This window comes from Nicotiana tabacum, chromosome 17 (genome assembly GCF_000715075.1).
Source record: "Nicotiana tabacum cultivar K326 chromosome 17, ASM71507v2, whole genome shotgun sequence".
NCBI classification, from domain to species: domain Eukaryota; kingdom Viridiplantae; phylum Streptophyta; class Magnoliopsida; order Solanales; family Solanaceae; genus Nicotiana; species Nicotiana tabacum.
The window spans coordinates 6,390,607-6,410,285 of NC_134096.1; the positions used below are offsets into that span (position 1 = coordinate 6,390,607).

Consider the following 19,679-nt stretch of genomic DNA (forward strand, 5'->3'; position numbering starts at 1 on the left):
TATACAACAATTATACATGAATCAAAGTGCCAAGATTGAGTTGAAAGAGTCATTTAGCAGAACTCAAGCTTAGTAGTCGTACAAATTTACAGCAGAGAACCAACTTACAACAACGTATTAACGCACCACTAATGCTCATTTCAGTTTGTGGTTACTAATTCTCGTCATCACTAAGAATAATCACACTTCTCTTAGTAGACGAAGACTCCAGTGCAAGATGCTTCTTGAGAACTGTATTGGAAGAGGAGGTCATAATATTTTTACCAACAGTAGCATGCTGTGAAATTTTTGGGAATAAAACTTCAATCTTATCATTAATAATTCCTTTTGATTGTGGCCGATGACTCAATCCATCCCACGAACCAGATACCCGATTCAAATTATTTGTTCTAGCACTTGGACCAACTGAAGGAATAGACACCTCTTCTTTCCTATCCTGTTCAATATCCAATGACTGTCCGGACTCTGATTTCACCTTCATTCCATCCTTGCTGGAATCTTTAGAGATGTCGGACACAGGCAATCCAAGTTTTTCTTTTGCCCACTTATGAACTGCACTTACCTTCCCATCCAAAGCTTCAACCATGATGCTCAACTCATCTATTTTGTACCGTATAAGCAAATACTTCTCACTCCATGCACAAGAACATAGCTGCTTGGCATGAAGAAGACAAGTATATTTATATGGAGAACATTTACAGCCAATGGCGGAAAGGTATAGATCATAGTAGCATATAGGGCACTCCCGTTTGACTGTCGCACAAAAGTCATCCTCCATCTTTTGCGATTCAAGAGAAGCACACATATATTTGCGTCTTCTCACTTCAGTGGCAAACCGTGACTATACCAATATAGAAATAATCCAAAATTACTTCCAATAGAAATGAAACAATAATCATTTTCTACATGAATATATTTCTAGACAATATACTAGTCAGTAATGATTGCTCACACACTAGAAACAGAAGCTAAGTCTCAACCTCCGGAACAAGGAAATTGAGCTGCTCATGGAACATGCATACCAAAAAGGGAGAACTACAAAAGAGCCCAGTTAATTTTTCCTAGTAACATCTGAAGCATGACTTAATGTTGAACGTGCCTTTGAAATGCTCAACCCGAAGGTCAGAAGTCTGTAAGACATCTTTTACCTTGATAAAAATAAGTTCTAAGGACTAAAGAAGGGAAAACAGTCGCGGATGATACCAAAATCAGAAACATAATGTAACAAGGAAAGGAAGAAACGACAATGTCTTGATTCATAGAATAGGGATAATTACATTTTTGGGCCCCCCTAAAATATAATAGCCAGCAAATGTATATGTTTTGTATATTAAGTATAAATATACATATAAGTTACATAAAATTTAAATAAATATTACATAGCTAGTTTCAAGTACCTTGGGTCTATTATCCAAGGAAATGGGGAGATTGATGAGGATGTTACTCATCGGATTGGAGCGGGGTGGATGAAATGGAGACTCGTATCCGGTGTTTATGTGATAAGAATGTGCCACCTAAACTTAAGGTTAAGTTTTACAGAGTGGTTGTCAGACCTATCATATTGTACGGAGTAGAGTGTTGGCCAGTCAAGAACTCTCATGTCCAGAAGATGAAGGTACCGGAAATGAGGATGTGATAGATGTACGGACATACCATGATTGATAAGATTAGAAATGAAGATATTCGGGACAAGGTAGGAGTAGCCTCGGTGGAGTGCAAGGTGCGAGAAGCGAGGCTTAGGTGGTTTGGGCATGTGCAGAGGAGAAGCACAGATGCTCCAGTGAGGAGGTGCAGGAGGTTGGCCTTGGGTGGTCTGAAGAGGGGTAGAGGTAGGCCAAAGAAGTACTGGGAGAGGTTATTAGGGAGGACTTGGCGTTGCTTCAGCTCACTAAGGACATGACCCTTGATAGAAAGGTGTAGAGGTTGAGGATTATGGTAGAAGGTTAATAGGTAGTCGAGTGTGCGTCTTTCCCATATCGATAGTAGTAGTTAGTCATCCTTGTATTTCGGTTATTGAGAGCCTTGATTACTACATGTTTTCTTAATATATTGTTGTTGATAATGCTTGTTCTCTTACTATCCTGTTATAGTTAATGCTTGTTTTCTTATTATCTTGTTGTTGGTATTGCTTGTTGTTACTGCTTTCTTTTTCTTTCTTTGAGCTGGGGTCTTTCGGATCAAAGTAGGGGTAAGGTCTGCATACATACTACCCTCCCCAGACCTCGTGGAATTATACTGAGTTTGTTGTTGTTGTTGTTGTTTACATAATTTATAATTAGTGTATATATTTTGTATATTTGGGCTAGCGCCCGTAATTATTATTGGCGGAGGGGATAAAAATGAAAAAATCCCTAATAAATAAGCAGAAAGCCTGTTAAAATTGAAGTTCAAGAATTTGGAAGGGCTCCTTATAGGCTTATATAAATAGTGAAGTCATGAATAATAGAGGGCTTACCTTAAGTGCTTTTGTCAAAATCCCAGTGCTCCGACAAACTGCTCTCCATTTTAAATAATCAAAAGATTTCTTGTGTAGCAGCGGAAGTTCCGCTAAAGCCCTAATTCCTTCTGTGGCTGCTTCAAACAACAGCTTATCATAGGAGATTGATGTCTTTCTGCCCTGCTCAGAATACAGTTCTACAGCATTCTGGCCGTGTGGTAACCAGTCAAAGGGAGCAAAATTTACTGCTTCGGAACAATTAAAGCCGCTATCAACATGTGCATGGTATGCTCCAGGGAGAATGAGAACAAATTCCTTTGGATTTTGCACACAACGATAAACAGGTATTCCCTCTGAAGTCAATATAGAAGGAGAAAACTGAAAGGCCTGCATTTTGGATATGAAGATTGATTGATCAAATGGGAGGTAATAAACAAACCTTTCATATATGATAGTTCATCTCTTCTGAAACGAAAAAGAAATTTTAGACAGTCCTTATCAAACTTAAATCATATACTCCCCCGTCTCAATTTATATGGCACTTTTTCCTTTTTCCTTTCCGTCTCAATCCTGAAAAGGTTGTCACACCTTTCCTAATTTAGAAACAATTTATCTTTAGAATTCCTACTTTACCCTTAATGAATTGATTTATAGGCACGCAAATATTTATGGTTTGTTTCAAACCATAAGTATTAACAGTCTTCCTTTCTTTATTAAACTCCGTGCAGAGTCAAACGGCACAACATAAATTAAGACGGAGAGAATAAATGATTAATAACACCATAAAAAGATTCAGGGAATACATGTCACAAAATAGAATGCTAAGAAGGATCGAGTCTTGTTAGAAACATACACATTAAGCACTAACCAAAATATGTCCTTAAGGTTGAAAATCTCAAAATATTATGCTCAACTTCTTCTGGATAACTTTCGACTAACCAAAGACTACTGCCCAGGGGCAGATTTAGGGGGCGGAAGGGTGTTCACTCGAATCCCCTTCGCCGAAAAATTACAATGTATATGTAAGGCAAAATTTATTTTTTACCTCTATATATTATGTTTTGAATCCCCATGACACAGCCCAAAAGCATAGCTTAGTGGTCAAGGGAGTTCAAAATCTTTGTAAGGTCATTGATTCTATTCCCACTAGGCCACTTTTTCCTTTTTTTTTTTGAACCCCCTTGGCGGTATTCCTGCCTCCTCCACTGCTACTGCCCCACACATACTCATTCAAACCCACAAAAAATAAGAGAAATCAAAGCAGCCAAAGTCATCATGCTTGCAATATAAATTACCAAGAGGATTATTATTCCATAATTGCACCAAATACTTCCCTTTTTTTTTTGAAAAGGTAAAGAAATACTTCCGAATTTCTTTAATGGGCACTTTTATTTTTTTTTCTGGCTATAGAAATAGGAGAGGGCAGTTTATTGGTAAAATTGAAAAAGGAACCAAGTCAACATGCATCCCTCTCTTTCTAACAAGCCTTTCCTTCTCAAAATAATGAAAAATAATTTCACGGATTTGAAACTCACAATGTTTTGAAGCAAACAAGGATGCGCTGACAACTGCGGCAGATGCTTCTTGACAGCTTCCTCAAACTTGCAACGATAACTCCCGGGAACCCCATAAAATATTTTCGGGGCACCAAATTGCATGTAAGATAGTAAATACAAGTGGTGCTCCTCAATTCTCTATTGCAATTTGCAAGATGGAAAAAAGCAGAAAATATTGGCAATTAATCAACATAATAAAATAGGTAATGCTAATTGCTAACAAATAGACCAATGCTCATTAATACTTTCGGCTTCCAAGAGATACCGCCCAAGAACGATGATGCCCCTTACCAAAAAACAAAGATGAGATAGAATATGCCCAAGAATAATTTGGATTATAGGAATAAATGTCATTGCTTAATAAAAAAACTCTAACTCTTACCCATAGATTTGATGAGAAACACATTCCAATGGAGAGGCGAGGAAGCAAAATAGAGGAACTCTCACAACTTCCAAAACGGAGAAGAGAATCTTGAAGCTTAGGGGTATTATTCAAGTTCCAACCTGATTCTACATATTGTGGACGACGACGACTAGTTACATCCCATTCATGTGGGAAACCGCTTTCAGTTGCTTTAATTTCCGCACTAGTTCCCTGGAGAACCTAACAAACCAAATTGACGACGAAAAATAGGAAACAATGATTAAGGGAAAATAGTTTTGACGGATCCCTAGAAAAGATAATTGCAGTTCCAGAGAAAAACCTCAATTTCTTCAGTTGGATTCTCAATAATCCTCCAGTATTCCCCTTCGATATCCTGAATTGATGGTTCTGACGCCGTAATCTGATCTTCCTTGACAAAGTACTGCTTCTTGAAATGATCAGCGTAATGCTTGAAATATTTCAGCATTAGCTTTGGCCCATTTTCAAATTCAAAGTGTTCATTACAGCAGCCAAATTCTTTACGTTCAATGCCGTGTCCAAAATCTGACTTCCTACTTAGGATTTTCTGCTGTTTATTATTCGTCCTTGTACAGGCTGCCTCAAGCCTTTTCTTGAAAAACAGATTCTGGAGGTCACTAGTGCGCTGGATATGGGTGTTGACTCCATATACCGTGCTCGGTTCTTCAATGCGGCTAGGTGGTTTCCAGGAAGAGGGAGGAACGATACGACATATTCCATAGTGCTTGATATGTGGAAGGATGCTCGCTACATACTTCAGAGTATCTTCAAATTCCTAAAATAAGATTTAACATCATGAAAGAAGAGTCTGTCAGGATATTAAGATGTAATAGAGGGCATATATGACCAGAGGCGGACCAAGATTTTAACTTGATGGATTCAATCTTCATGTTTTTACCATTGAACTTATTACAAAACTAATATTAAGGGTTCAAAATATTGTATTTATTGAATTTTGGTGAAATTTTACATATATAACTAAATCCCGTTTAAGTTACTGGGTTCAGTTGAACCCTTAGTTGGGTAGCTACATCTTCCCCTGCATATACCAGGCTGAAAGAGAGATGGGACTGTCAAGGAATACCTCTTCACTAGGATGGAATACAGGAGCCTCTTCAAGTGAAGGTATGCGTGCCAATTCTGGACGACATCTTGCAATAACCTTTGAAAAAGCACACCAGAAACATCATAAGCTCAATGGAAACAATAAAAAAATACGATCCAAATTAACTTTTGGGTAGAGAACATACAATCCTTGCCTTGAAACCAAGCATTATACAATATTAAGGAAGAAGGAACCTTTTGGCAGTTGTGGCAGCTGGAACATCCTCGAATCACTCCTTTGGGAAGAAAAGCACTTGAAGACAAACTCTGCAAAAATAAATCGAAACCCAGAAACAATGAAATCACCAAACCACTATTTCTCACTAGCAGCACTACATGCCAACAATTACAGTCTATATTGCTCGGACTCGGGTGATCGTATCCAATCCGGGTGTTAATCTAGAGGTTGGATGCTTCATCACATAAGTTTACGATTTGAGGGTATGGACCCGAATGATACAGGTGCTCGGATACAACCAGTACATGTATATCACGAACTATAAAGTATATATTTTGATTAGTTAATTACCAATATTTTATTCATAAGTTGACCGTCTCTCTCTCTCTCTCTCTCTCTCTCTCTCTCTCTCTCTCTCTCTCTCTCTCTCTCTCTCTATATATATATATATATATATATATATATATATATATATATATATATACATAAAAAATTTATTAGGTCTAATCCATACAAAATTTGGATTAAATTCAATTGGGTTAAATAATTAATTTGGGCTTTACAGGTTAAATTAGTTCATTTTATTATTTTCTAGCGCAAGATTCATTTCATCTTAAAGCCCAGACTAATGCCATGTGTCAAGTGACATGGCATATCTAGTCAAACTGCAAGCCAAAAAGATGACGCCACGTGTTAAATGATGTGACAATCCAAGTCAAAAAGCAAGAACCAACCACAGGTCGCCAAGTGGCTAAAATGACATGGGCCAATCAGAATCAAGCAAGAGAGTTCATATGTAGCTGGACTGTCCATCCTCTACAACTATAAATAGAAGGGTTACATAACTCTCAGGACATGGAGAGTTGGAGAAGAACACTCCGCAATTGGTGAAAGCATCCACAAATAGAGAGATCAATCATAAAGTGCATAGTTCTTCAACAAAGGAGTGATCAATGGAGTTCTTCCCGGAGATCAACCCATAACAACAAAGTGTTGCTCGGCGTTCTTGGAGATTAAATACATCACAAGAAGGTCTGCATCGTCCTACATTCGAGAAAGACGTTTCTCAAGCCCTCAAATCACGGAGAATTTTAGAGAAGAGAATCAAGGGATACATAAAATTGTACTCACAAATATTTATCAATAAAATCTCTTTTTCTTCATATTGTTTTTGTTGCAGTTTATTTTCCGTACTACGAAAATTTGTTGCGAACAAATTTTGGCTCGCCCAGTGGGACCAAATCTGCCCTTCATCTCTTCTCTCAAGGTGAAAAGAATGTGGTGTCTTCTTTGCTGGTACTTCAAGCCTCGTCTACGACGATCTTGTAAATCTACGCCCCGACAAACCTTGAAGTAAGGGGCATTTGTAGACATTAAAATTTTATCGTATCAAATCCATATGAAATTTGGGCAAAATCCTAAATTTAAGATACTATAAGTAGAGTCCATCGAGGTTTTCGTGGAGGCTACTCTATCTGAAACCCTAACTTGGAGGCTACTCTACCTGAAACCCTAGCTTGGAGAATACTCTACCCAAAATCCTAGCTACACCTATAAAAAGGGACCACATATTCCCTTTGAAAGCATCTCGAAATTCCATAAAAATACATGGAATATTTACAAAGAGATCAAAGACATCAAATATTGTCTTTCTCAAAGTGGTCGAAGTGATCAACGGATGTTCTTCCTTTTCATGGAGATCAAATACATCCTAAGGAAGTTCGCATCATCCTACGTTCGAGAAATACGCTGGTTAAGCCCTCGAATTACGGAGAACGATCTAGAGAGAAGAATCAAGGGAACAAACAGAATTGTATCCGCATCATTTTATCAATAAAATTATATTTTTTTCATATTTATATTGTGGTTGCAATTTATTTTGTATCACAAATAATTTGTTGCAAACATATATATATATATATATATATATATATATATATATATATATATATATATATATATATAAAATTAACATAAACCCAAAAATCAAACCAAATACCCAATCAATCTATACTTCTCTGTCATAGAATGTAGTCAAAGTACCCAAGATAAGTTGACCAAATCCGGTATAGATCCCACGGCCACAGCCAGCCACACCCATGTTGTGTCGACACGGGGGTGGCGAGGATTTTGAAAAGTCCGTGCTACATAGATTACAGTACATAAGCCCTTAACCTTTATCCAAGTGATGCCGGAGACAATCAAATGGAGAAGAGAATACACGTGGAAAAGAAGAAAAGAAGATTATCAACAACAACGACCCAGTAAAATCCCACAAAGTGTGGTCTGGGAAGAAGAGCAAGATTATCCTTGACCAATAATCAAACCAACCTTGCCAGGATATATGTTTTTATAAAGCCCATTGGCACTGTTAGAGTGTCACACATTGATTGGGGAAATTGGTTGTCCCCTTACATGGTCTCGGATAATACTTACCTAATGAGCTAACTTTTGAAGTTGAGTTAGGTTCAAAGTTCAATTTTCTTAACATGGTATTGAAGTCAGACTCATCTTGTTGTTGTATTTCCCACTATTGGGCCCCATATTATGTTGTCCACGCTCCAAATAACCAGATTGAGCACAAACAAGAATGTTACTATGCCACATGGGTTGAGGAAATGGGTTGTCTCGTTGGTGTTGGACGATTTTCATCCCATTAACTTGCTTTTTGAGATTGAGTTAGGCCCAAAGTCCATTTTCTCAATGGATATGTCATTTAGGACTGGTTAGTTACTCTCATTTCAGAATCAGAGAGAGCCTTATACCTTCATGGTGTAAGCTTTTGAGGAATATGTTCGCCGGATAGTATGGGTGAAAAGGCCTTAATATCCAGAGTCACTAGGATTCAGATCTAAGGCTAGGGCCAAGTATATACGCTTCTTCATTTCTACTTACATATACTAGTTCCTTTATTGACAAGTAAAGGAGCAAAAAATTTCATCGTTGGCCCTTCCCTTGTACAGTGAGGGGCAAAGAGCATTAGTGTGCACCAAGATGATGCCAAGGGCTAATAGGCACAAATGCTCGGTACAGATCGCCCAATAAAATCTATCAAGCTATTTACAAATAAAGGATACTTTTCTTTACACCAAAAGTTTACGTAAACGACAAGGGAGCTTTTGAGCTTCCAAAATGGTCTTTCAACCCCTTTAGCCATCCTCTTGAATTTTTACTCTCAGTCATCAAAAAAATGCATAGAGGTGCTATTCCCCAAAACTTTCTTCCTTTTTTCTTATTTTGCTTAAGTTCCACATCGCAAGGGCATCTGTGACTATTAGGGGTAGCATCGATGATATTTACACATGGAATACACCAAACTCCAACTCGCCTGCCTTGTGAAAATGAAGATAATATATTACTAGAACCCCCACCCACCCCCACCCATTTTTCTGGCACATACAACACCAACCCACGATTATACAAACCTCCACCTTCCCAAATTGCGCACCGTAATGATAGTGCCTCGTGCAGCACACTATGCAAAGAATACCACCTTTTGTTTTTGTCTACCAAACATTTCTCCATATAGGTTTTGTTCCTCCTCTATCATCCAGACACTTATAGCAAGATTTCACTGTGAAGCATTCACATTTAACTCCTGGACACCATCCTATCCTGTCCTTCCTATAGCACTGGGCCATAAATCTCTTCAACAAGATTCTTCATTTCGCACCCAAGGTTGTGCCCAGTGGTCAATGAAGTGGGTTGAGAACCTGAGATCTCAAGTTCAAATCCCAATGGAGGCAAAAACACTAGGTGATTTCTTCTCACTTATCCAAGCCTTAGTGGATAGAGTTACATGGTACCTGTTGCTGGTGGGAGGTAGCAGACATCCCGTAAAATTAGTCGAGGTGGCTCGGACACCACGGTTATCAGAAAAAAAGATTCTCTATTTCTTCCTATTGCAAACCACCTGCCAGTTAACACAATGTTCTTGTTCAAAAAACACAAGGATGCTTATGGTCAACAGGAATAACCCTCAGCAGCCAGTATAGCACAAAAATAGTGTCCCTAGATGTATCTCTCACCAGAGTCCAGATATGTTTATCTCATCCTCTCCAACCAGAGGCACCAGCTATGGTCCTTGCTCTTCTTTTCCTGCCTTTACAATAAGAACCGCAAGGGGAAATCTAGCGAGACCTTTTCTTTTACAGCAATATAGATATTAAAAAGCTACACATAGTCAATACAGTTTGATTAATTAACACTCCCTCCGTCACAGTATATGTGGCACCATTTGACTTGACACGGAGATTAAAAAAGAAAAGAAGATTTTGAACTTTGTGGTCTAAAATAAGCTTTAAACATTTGTGTGGCTAGAAATCATCTCATTAAGGATAAAATAGGGATTTTAAAGTTAAATTATTTCTAAATATAGAAAAGTGTCTTTCTTTTTGGGACAGGCTAAAGAGGAAAGAGTGTCACATACATTTAGGACAGCCGGAGTAGAAATCTATGGTTAATTTTTCGATACTGGAGATGGAAATAAAAAGTATATTCATGAGAAATTTTATGAAAATCTTCCTAAATGACCTTATCAGCTTCAAATTCAGAATCGTCTTCAATGTGATCAACATGATCATCAAGAATCCAAGGCCTATGCCTAACGGAACTCTTAAGCTTTCCTGTGCTAATAATTGTTGAAGTAGCAGCAACCTGGCTAGGACATTGCGCAAACTCACTCCCAAGAGCCACAGAATTACAGGCTTCTTCACTATTTTTCACCTTCTTTAATGTGAATGACATTAGCGATTCAAAACCGGGTGGAACTGAAAACTTGTGACCATCGTCACTTTCACCATTCGATCTTGTGCGCTTGGCCCCCATTAGCACTAAAACAAAAGAGAAAGTATTAGTGGACACGGAATGTGGCATGGACATATTTTGCCTTTTAACACTAAGGAAGAAAATAACCAAATATAGGCATACTTCATCAATGTCCATATAAGTAGTACCTCTTACCTTCACCTTTATATCTCTGTCAAGTACAATCAGACATCCATCTGTTAAAACTTCAGAACTGAGATCTGCAACAAGAGAACACAGATAAGTAGGTAATTACTATCCATTAGCCAAATATGACATTACCACAACAACAACAACAAAAAACCCGGTGTAATCCCACAAAGTAGGGTCTGGAGCGTAGAGTGCACACAAACCTTAGCCAAATACGACATTATAAGATTAAATAATCTGTATAAGATACAAAAGACTAAGTAACCGAAAATGAATTTGGTTGTGACTGTATTGTAAGGTCAATAAAAGTGGGTGTAGTACATTCTAACCAAATTCTTCATAAACTTGTTTTTTTGTATGTAAGGTCTATAATAGGCACAAATTTATACATATCCAAATCCAAGGGCAAGTGCAGGGCTGTTTAACGTAAATGGTTGGACACTCTCTTCGTATAACATCTTAGCTTGGTCAATCTATCAAACACTCCTAGCAAGTTCCAGTCGAATGGGATAACAAAGATAGAATATTTACGATGGATCAAATAGAAAATCACTCGTGGTTATAAAAAGCCCTCTATCTCCTAGCAAATGCAATTTACAGACCCGACATCTCTCTCCTTCAATAATGCCTTCACTTCACTTCAAGAAACTATTTTCCTTTTCTCAGAAAAATAATCAATCAATCAACTACATCTTAATCATAGTCCAATTAAAGTCAGCTATATGAATCCTGTGTATCCTTTTTGCTCTGTTCGGATCCATTTCATTCTTTGATACTAAATTCCCAAAAAGAACAAGTCTCTGAAAGCATCAAAACTAGCACAAAACAATTCATATTTCAGCACCATGACAAAGATCAAATAGAAATACACACATATCCACACATCTATTGTCTATACGTGAAAAATCGAACCTTGAATCAAATATTGCAACTGTAAGTAAGACATGTATGAAGCAGTATAAGAATGAAAATATGCTGAAGTACCTATAAATTAGACCGCAAAAAGGTGATGGTAGTTTTGCAGTTACAGGGTCTTAAGATTCTAATTAAAGTAAGCTATATGAATCCTATGTATCCATTTTGCTCGATTCGGGTAATTTCATTATCCATTACTCCCTTTGTCCCCATTTGTGTGGCACACTTTTCTCTGTCCAAAAAAGAATGATACATTTCTATATTTAAAAATAATTAAACTTTAAACTTCACAATCTACCCTTAATGAGATGATTTATAGTCACACAAATAACTATAACTTGTTTTAGTTTTCAAAGTTTTTCTATCTTTCTTAAACTCCGCGCCTTGTCAAACACCGCCACATAAATTGTGACGGGGAGTACTAAGTTCCCAAAAAGAAACAACCCCGTCTCATATTTGAGCACCATGACAAAGGAGAGATAGAAATACACACACATCACACGTCTATTGTGTGAAAAATTAAATCTTCAGTTGCAAGTTTTGGTTCAAGCATTGACATTCTAAAAATTTAAATTTAACCTTCTCATTTTACTGCAAATATCTATAACTTGCTTCAAAATCCACCTTTCTTTCTTAAACTTCGTGTCATGTCAAACACTACCACATAAAATTGGATAGAAAGAGTACTAAATTCCCAAAAATCAACAATCCCCTTTCATATTTTAGCACAATTACAAAGAATAAATGGAAATCACACATATCACGCATTTATTGTGTGAAACAGCCTCTTGCAGTAATGCAGGGTAAGGCTGCGTACGATAGACCCTTGTGGTCCGGTCCTTCCCCGGACCCCGCGCATAGCGGGAGCTTAGTGCACCGGGCTGCCTTTTTTATTGTGTGAAAAATTGAAACACCAAAACTTGCAACTGTAACTAAAAACATCAATATTCTAAAAATGTAATTCTAAACTTCTCATTTTACCGCAAATATCTATAAGTTGTTGTAGACCACAAGTTTCAAAAAAAACGTACTTTCTTAAGCATAGTGCCCTGTCAAACATAGCCACATAAAATTGGACGGAAAGAGTACTAAATCCCCAACAAATAAAATAATAATCTCATTTACCATTTCAGCGCAATTACAAAGAACAAATAGAAATGCGCACATATCACATCTATTGTGTGAAAAATTGAAACTTGAACCAAAACTTGCAACTGTAACTAAAAACATCGACATTCTAAAATTTTAATTCTAAACTATAGACCACAAGTTTGAAAAACCGCCTTTCTTTAGTAAGCTAAGTGCCTTGTCAAACATGGCCACATAAAATTGGATGGAAAGAGTACTAAATACCCAAAAACCAAAAAATCCCATTTCACATTTCAGCACGATTACAAAGAACAAATAGGAATACACACATCACACATCTATTGTGTGAAAAATTGAAACTTGAAATCAAACTTGCAACTGTAACTATTAAGACATTTACAAAGCAGTATGAAAATGAAAATGCGTTGCAAGTACCTAGAAATTAGACGGTAGAATTGATGGTAGTTTTGCATCAAAAGATTCTCCCAATTTTTTTATTTGACTGGAAAAGAATGTGTTAGCAGAAGTTGCATTGAAAATGGAGAAAAAAGTTTGTCCAGTGAAGAAAACCCAAAACCCTAGAGCTTAGATAAAACTTGAAGGAATCAACTATGGGGGATTTTTGTCTGCCGTTTAATTGTATGTGCAACCTAAATGTCTCGAGTTGGAATCGCACAGGTAATATGCCAATTCTTCAAATATGGATTTGATGATGTTAGGTTGTCTGTCTCCAACTTCAAAACTTCTATACGTGCTGAGTATAAAGTTAGATTTTGAGACGATTACAGTTCAAACTTCAAACAGCGGTTGATTCCACCACTCACATATGGAGACAACTTAGTGGGCGTTTGGACATATAAATTGTAAAATTCCAAAAAACAAAAAACAAAAAAAGTGAAAATAGTATTTGAAAATTAGAGTTATTTTTGAAATTTTGTGACTAATCTGAGTGAAAATTTTGAAAAATAATTTTTGAAATTTTTAAAATTTCGAAAAATTCCAAAATACATTTTCAAGTGAAAATTGAAAATTTTATGAACAAACCTTGTTCGGAAAAAAGTGATTTTTTTTTATAAAAAAAGGAAAAAATTTCTTATGTCCAAGAGGGCTCTTAGACATCAGTATGGGATTAAATTTTTATATCATCAATCAAATATGATATAAATTTAATTCTAGTTTTAATACAGAATATCCCACGGATATTTGCATTAGGTGGTTTGTCTACCTTACACCCCCTTAGATTGCAACCCTTTCACGGATTCTAGGTATCGGGCTACCCTTTACACTTTAAAAAATAGAGAAATTTTCATAAATCAAGGTAAAATATAAGGGTGTATACAACATGTATCGAATACAATCAAAGTGAAATAAAGAAAAATAAAATGTTCTTTTTGAGAGGCGAACTCAAAACCTCTGCTAACTAAGCGGACACTCTAACCAACTAAAGCTACGAGAGCTTGTTGCTCTCTTATTTCAGTTCAAAATAATAATCTTTTATTTTATGGATTTGCTATAAAATTCAAATAGCTACAGATGATAAATTTGTTGAAAGTATAGTTATGAATGATAAATACAATATATATGTTTGATGTGTCCAGTAATTTTCCCAAAGAGAATTGCACAAAAATATAGTCTTGTTTACCCGTAAAACGATACATTTAAATTTATACGTGGCTTCTAGACAAGTGAATTAATTTGATCCTGAAATAATAAAATAATTGAAGAATTATGCAATACTTAGCCTTGAGATGGAGACGAAATAACAATTTCGAAAATAGGGTTTTCGGGCATAACAACAATGAAATAAAAAAGCAAGAAGATAAAATTGTATTAAGCTTTGAATAGAATGTTGCACGAGTTTATCCGGAAATTCCCCTCTACAATGATAATTGAGCTCATTATTTATAGCTACGTATAGGGAAGGAGGTCCTAGGATCGTGCCCCTCTTTAATGTCAATTATGAGGGTCATTGATGAAGATGTAACAGTGAACATAAATGCCAAATTTTCTGTAACGGACAATCGTTCTTAATGTCACGGAATATTCTCTATTAAATGCTACCGGGTGAAGAGTATTCATCACATTTTTATGAGCGTTATTCTTTCCGGTGACAAACATAACAATTGTCTTCGGTCTTGGCCATCCCGTCGTCTTGGGTTCCATGTGTCCCTCTTTTGGGCGGCCACATGTCATAGCATATTTTACCCTATACAGATAGCCCCCTGCTTTTCCGGTGACATAACTTTGTGTTATCGAGAAGTTGGTACAAATACTCTTTTGGCGGGAATTACTATAACTCCCTCTGAAGGCTTCTGACGGTTGATTAGACCCACATCTCTCCATATTTAATGCCCCGAACATTCGTCATCCCACGATTCATCACAACTTTTGCCAATTCTCGAGGTAATTATGGCCATGAATTTAGCCGCCAAAACTTTTACTTATACGCATCAACCTTCTCATCTATACTTCATAATTTTACAAGCTTCTCTTCTTCAACTTGCATCCTGCTCTTCATATTTTCTCTAATTATCTTCAAGCAAAAACCTTTTCTTTCTTCCATACAATGGCTTCTTCCTCAAAGCGTACCAGTTTTTCAAAGAACAAGAACAAGGTCGAGGATTCTGCTTCTCCATCAGTGGGCTCCATCATCCCTAGAAGCCTTGTTACTACAAAAGACTTTGAAGAGAAATATCCTACTACTAACTCTCGTACATGGGCCATCAGTAACTATCATTCTTCCATCCATCCTTCTAGCATTCCTACTGTGAAGGAAGACTGCCTCTGTCATGATTTGGACATTATTGCTCCTGATCTATCGGAGCAAGTGACCCTACCCAATGAGGGTTTTACATATTTTTACATGTATCTCTTTACTTTGGGTGCGTTCTCTTTGAGTAAAGAGCTTGACTCCGTTATTGCGGAATTTTCCCTCCACTACAGGTATTTTTGGCACAAGTAAGTCCTTATGTGTAGAGGACAGTTACTTGCCTTCGGCGTTTCTGCCAGGATACGGAAGAAGAGCTAACTTTAGCTCATATGATGAATCTCTATTCACCTAAGATCTTCCGCGGAGGAATGATAAACCTCTGCAAGGGTGGACACCATGCTCTGTTGTCTAGCATAGGTGACGATAACGACCGTAGATGGATGGAACGGTTCGTTGCAGTTGCCACCAACGATATCATTTCGACAACGGCTTCATCCTTCCGGCCACTTGGAATCGCACTCGTAACCTCTTTGTTTCATATTTCTTTTATTAAATATTCTTCTATACCAGTATTGATCCTCAATCCTTCGTCTGTTTCAGCAACCAGATGGATCACACCGGCGGTTGAAGGTTTGGGCCGGTAGGTCCAGAAGATCTTGGATGTTACGACGCCTGAAAATACAGGTGGAAGGCCAAAACTCATGGTAATTCAAACTCACTGTGTTTCAATTTTTCATGTGAAGAACTTAATTTATCCCTTCTACCTTGTCTATGAAATCAGGTCTACCTGTGGGCTTTGTTGTTGTCCCCGAGGAGGACATCTTGGCTGATCCTGCTGATGTAGCGAGGCTGCTTCAAGAGGTGCTTACTCGAACAGGTATCTCCAGGCTTGTTTCGGGTACAAGTGTATCATTACGGAGTCCCCGGCCGGAGGACAAACAACCAAAAAGAAGACGCTCCTCCGCGGCAGGGGAAAAGAATAAGAGGGCGAAGACTGCTGCCCCCGAGTCATCTCCGGTAGTGATAATGATTGGCCCTCATTTCGGGACGGTCGTAAACACCGTGATAATCGATGATGATGAAGAAGCTAGTGATGAGGGAGCTTTTCTACATAAAAGACGATAATACTCATCATCTCAATAGGATGCTCGACCCGTTGAGATTGTTACACCAATCGAGGACGATATTTTGACACTTTGGGGAGAGTTTGATTTGGTAGATAATGCCAACTCACGTCTTTGGGCCCCAATTGTTGTGCCCGGTGCTGTGGGGCTGAGTATCGGGTCGCTGCCGTCTTTGGTTAGCGAGCATCCAATAACCAACACTGCATTTGATGTAGTTGCTTCTCACTCTTCAACCCCATCAGCTTCATCTCCACCTTTGCATACACCAGCAACTGCTTCATCCGCATCTATTCTTCCACCAGCAGCTGCCACATCACCTCCACCGGCCATACTTGGTCATGAAGGAAGTGTTACTCTTCCCCAGTCCTCAGTTCATGGGAATTTGGGGCAAAATTATGCTCCCCCCTTCGGAGATCTGCAAGGGAGGAGGAATGTTACTCTTTCGGGCTCCACTTGATGCAACTTGCTATCCCGGCCGGTGGAGCTTGATAATTACCTGAAGCCTTTGGATTTACAGAAGGATTGGGAAAAGATTCATGCTCTATCGGGAGAGTGCTTGTTGAATAACACCATGCACAAAGCCGCAACAGTATATTCTTTACTTATTTTGTTATTTCTACTATTTTTGTATAAACACATCCTAAGTTTGTTTTTCTCACTTTATAGTCCAACTTTCTTGCTTTCGAGGGCCTTCAAAGGTTGATTAGGGAAAAAGAGGAACTTACCTCCGAGCGGGATCAACTTTTGGTTGAACGGGACCAGCCGTTATTCGCCTCTCAAAATTGGAAATAAGGTTGTCGAGGTTGTTGTGTTGGAAACTCGTTTGCAGCAAAGTGAGCAGGAAGTGGAGACCCTTAGCCAAGATATTGCCCCGTTGAGGGTCTAATTTGAAGAGGCTAGGGCCAAATGGGTTGAAGTCCATAATGCCATTCTTGATGCATCTGATTGTGAGGCTGCCTCTGCTGAAGATTGAACAACTTAGAGGCAGCCTTGAATTCCAAGGTTGAAGAACTTGTTGCTGCAGAGGTGAAATATGCCTAGCTGGAGGAGAATGACAAGAGGACCATTGAGCATAATAATATTTTCAGCTCTACTGTTCGTGAGCTCGATGTTAGCCTCAAGTCCGTTAGATGCGCCCGGGAAAACCTTTCTGCCGAAGTCACCCAACTCAAAGAAGAACGCAAGCGTCGAGCGGTTTCCCTCATTGTAGAGAAAACTTACGCTATGTACAGCACGAGGAGGAAAACCTTGGAAGAGGCCAAAGCTGGTATCATTGATTTTGATGCTGAAATTGCTAAGGCCCGTGAGCTTGAGTTAGCTACTAAAAGTGGTCTCCCAACGAGGTCTGATGCTCCTGGTCCTTCTAGTTCCGGTTTCGAGTTTTCGAAAACTGAAAAAGAATCGGAGGATGATAATGCTAAAGGCCAAACTGGTGAAGATCAAAATGTTGAACCATCGATGGATCCATCTACTTCTCCCGGGGACGCGGACACCATTCTTCCTACGGGTTCTGGAGATACTGCAGTTTAGCTTTTCTTTTTCTTTTTCTTTTTCCAATTCTTGTATCTGTGCCGTTTTGGCATGTTATTGTAAATAGAAACATCGTTTTGCTCAAGTTTTTGTTTGAGTCTTTCTTTCGTTTGAATACTAATGCAAGTCTTTAAACTTTGCATTTTCTTCCTTTTACTTAAGAGTTTTGCGCAAATTTTTCTGTTTGTGTCTTATTATGTAAAGCCTTGGGTGTATTTTCCCCGAAAGTATTTTGATTCCAGGCATAAATTCTTCTAAAATCAACCTTTTAACGTGAGGGTTTTTATAAGAGAGGGCCCTCTTATGTTTACGGTGCTCTTGAAGAGGATGTCTCCTGTTCATTACGTCACTAGCATTTGAAGTACTTGTTTTACTTTCAAATGACAAAGTTAATTTATCGTTCAGACAAGAAACATGATAAAAACAAAAGGATTTCATTTCACTTTATTTCTTCTATTTTCAAAAAGTACATAAGCATTTGCTATGCTGAAAAGAAATTACCATTACTTGTGGCTAATTTGTACAACTTGTTTCTACGAGGTTGTCCGCGCAGTCCCTGATCCTTATGATACAATTATGTTTTCGATTTTTATTTCCCGATTGACGTGGCTTGTCATTGAATCTTCATATCATCCCCCCCTCCAGTGTTCGAATACGAAGAATGCGAATTAAAACACTGAAAGTCTTGTATCTTCGAGGATTCCACCAATGAATTGCTAGATAATCCTTAACTTGGTAACCTACTTTACTTTCCCTCAGGAATTTATGCTATCGAGCGAAGGACCATCTAACAATCCTCTAGTAGTTTGCGCTCATGAACAGTCGGGTAACCTTTGCTCAATAGCAAACTTAACTTCCCGGTGGGAATTTGCCATAGAGCAAAAGATTATCTAACCGTCTCTGAATGGATCTTTGATTATGTGCCTTGCTATTAAAGGTCTTATTGTTGCTGTCTTCGTAGTATGATTTTTGCTGTTGCCTCATTAAAAACCTTGACAGAAAAATCCAAGTGGGACAAAAACTGAACAAAGGGAAAAAGAGTGCAGTTACATACTTTCCGCTCGGATAATGTTCATCAACAATAATATCTTATGAGGTGCGCCACGTTCCAGTTGTTGGGCAACTTTTATCCATTTTGGTTCTCCAATTCTTATGAACCTTTTCTGGTGACAGCTGAAACCCGGTAGGGGCCTTCCACGTTGGGCCTAACTTCCCTGTGTTGGGCTCCCGGGTTTTTTGAGTTACTTTCCTTAGGATCGAGTCTCCTACTTTGAAATAATGGAGATTAGATCTTCGATTATAATACTGCTTCATTCTCTGCTTTTGGGCTGCCATTCTTATATGAGCCAAGTCCCTGCGCTCATCATTTAGCTCCAAGTTGACTAACAGTGCTTCGTTGTTTGATTCTTCTTCTACTTGGAAATATCTCAAGGTAGGTTCCCCTACTTCTATAGAGATTAAAGCTTTTGCACCGTACACAAGGAAAAATGGAGTTTCTCTTATGCTCGATTTGGTCGTTGTTCGGTATGCCTATAGAACTCCGGATAATTCCTCGGGCCAATTACCTTTTGCCGCTTCCAACCTTTTCTTGAGGGTTTGAATAATTACTTTGTTCGTTGACTCCGCTTGGTCGTTTGCGCTCGGATGATAGGGTGGAGATGTGATCCTCTTTATTTT

At 38.2% G+C, this 19,679-nt stretch overlaps 1 protein-coding gene across 4 annotated transcripts; it reads right to left on the minus strand.

The window, feature by feature from the left end:
• Window positions 1-13: 13 nt before the first annotated feature.
• Window positions 14-13,468, minus strand: LOC107809399 (putative lysine-specific demethylase JMJ16). 4 transcript variants are annotated; one of them, XM_016634013.2, is made up of 10 exons: window positions 13,074-13,468; window positions 10,641-10,705; window positions 10,212-10,510; window positions 5,696-5,767; window positions 5,481-5,558; window positions 4,698-5,171; window positions 4,376-4,597; window positions 3,973-4,131; window positions 2,456-2,824; window positions 14-841 (listed from the first exon to the last, which is right to left on the minus strand). In XM_016634013.2, exons 3-10 carry the CDS (start codon window positions 10,503-10,505, stop codon window positions 155-157), a joined length of 2,355 nt encoding a protein of 784 aa, XP_016489499.2. In that variant the 5' UTR covers window positions 10,506-10,510; window positions 10,641-10,705; window positions 13,074-13,468; the 3' UTR covers window positions 14-154. The 4 variants fall into 4 exon arrangements, with proteins under 4 accessions (XP_016489499.2, XP_075090013.1, XP_016489500.2 ...); XM_075233912.1 differs by having other exon boundaries at window positions 5,647-5,767; XM_016634014.2 differs by having other exon boundaries at window positions 10,634-10,705.
• Between the last annotated feature and the right edge of the window lie 6,211 nt (window positions 13,469-19,679).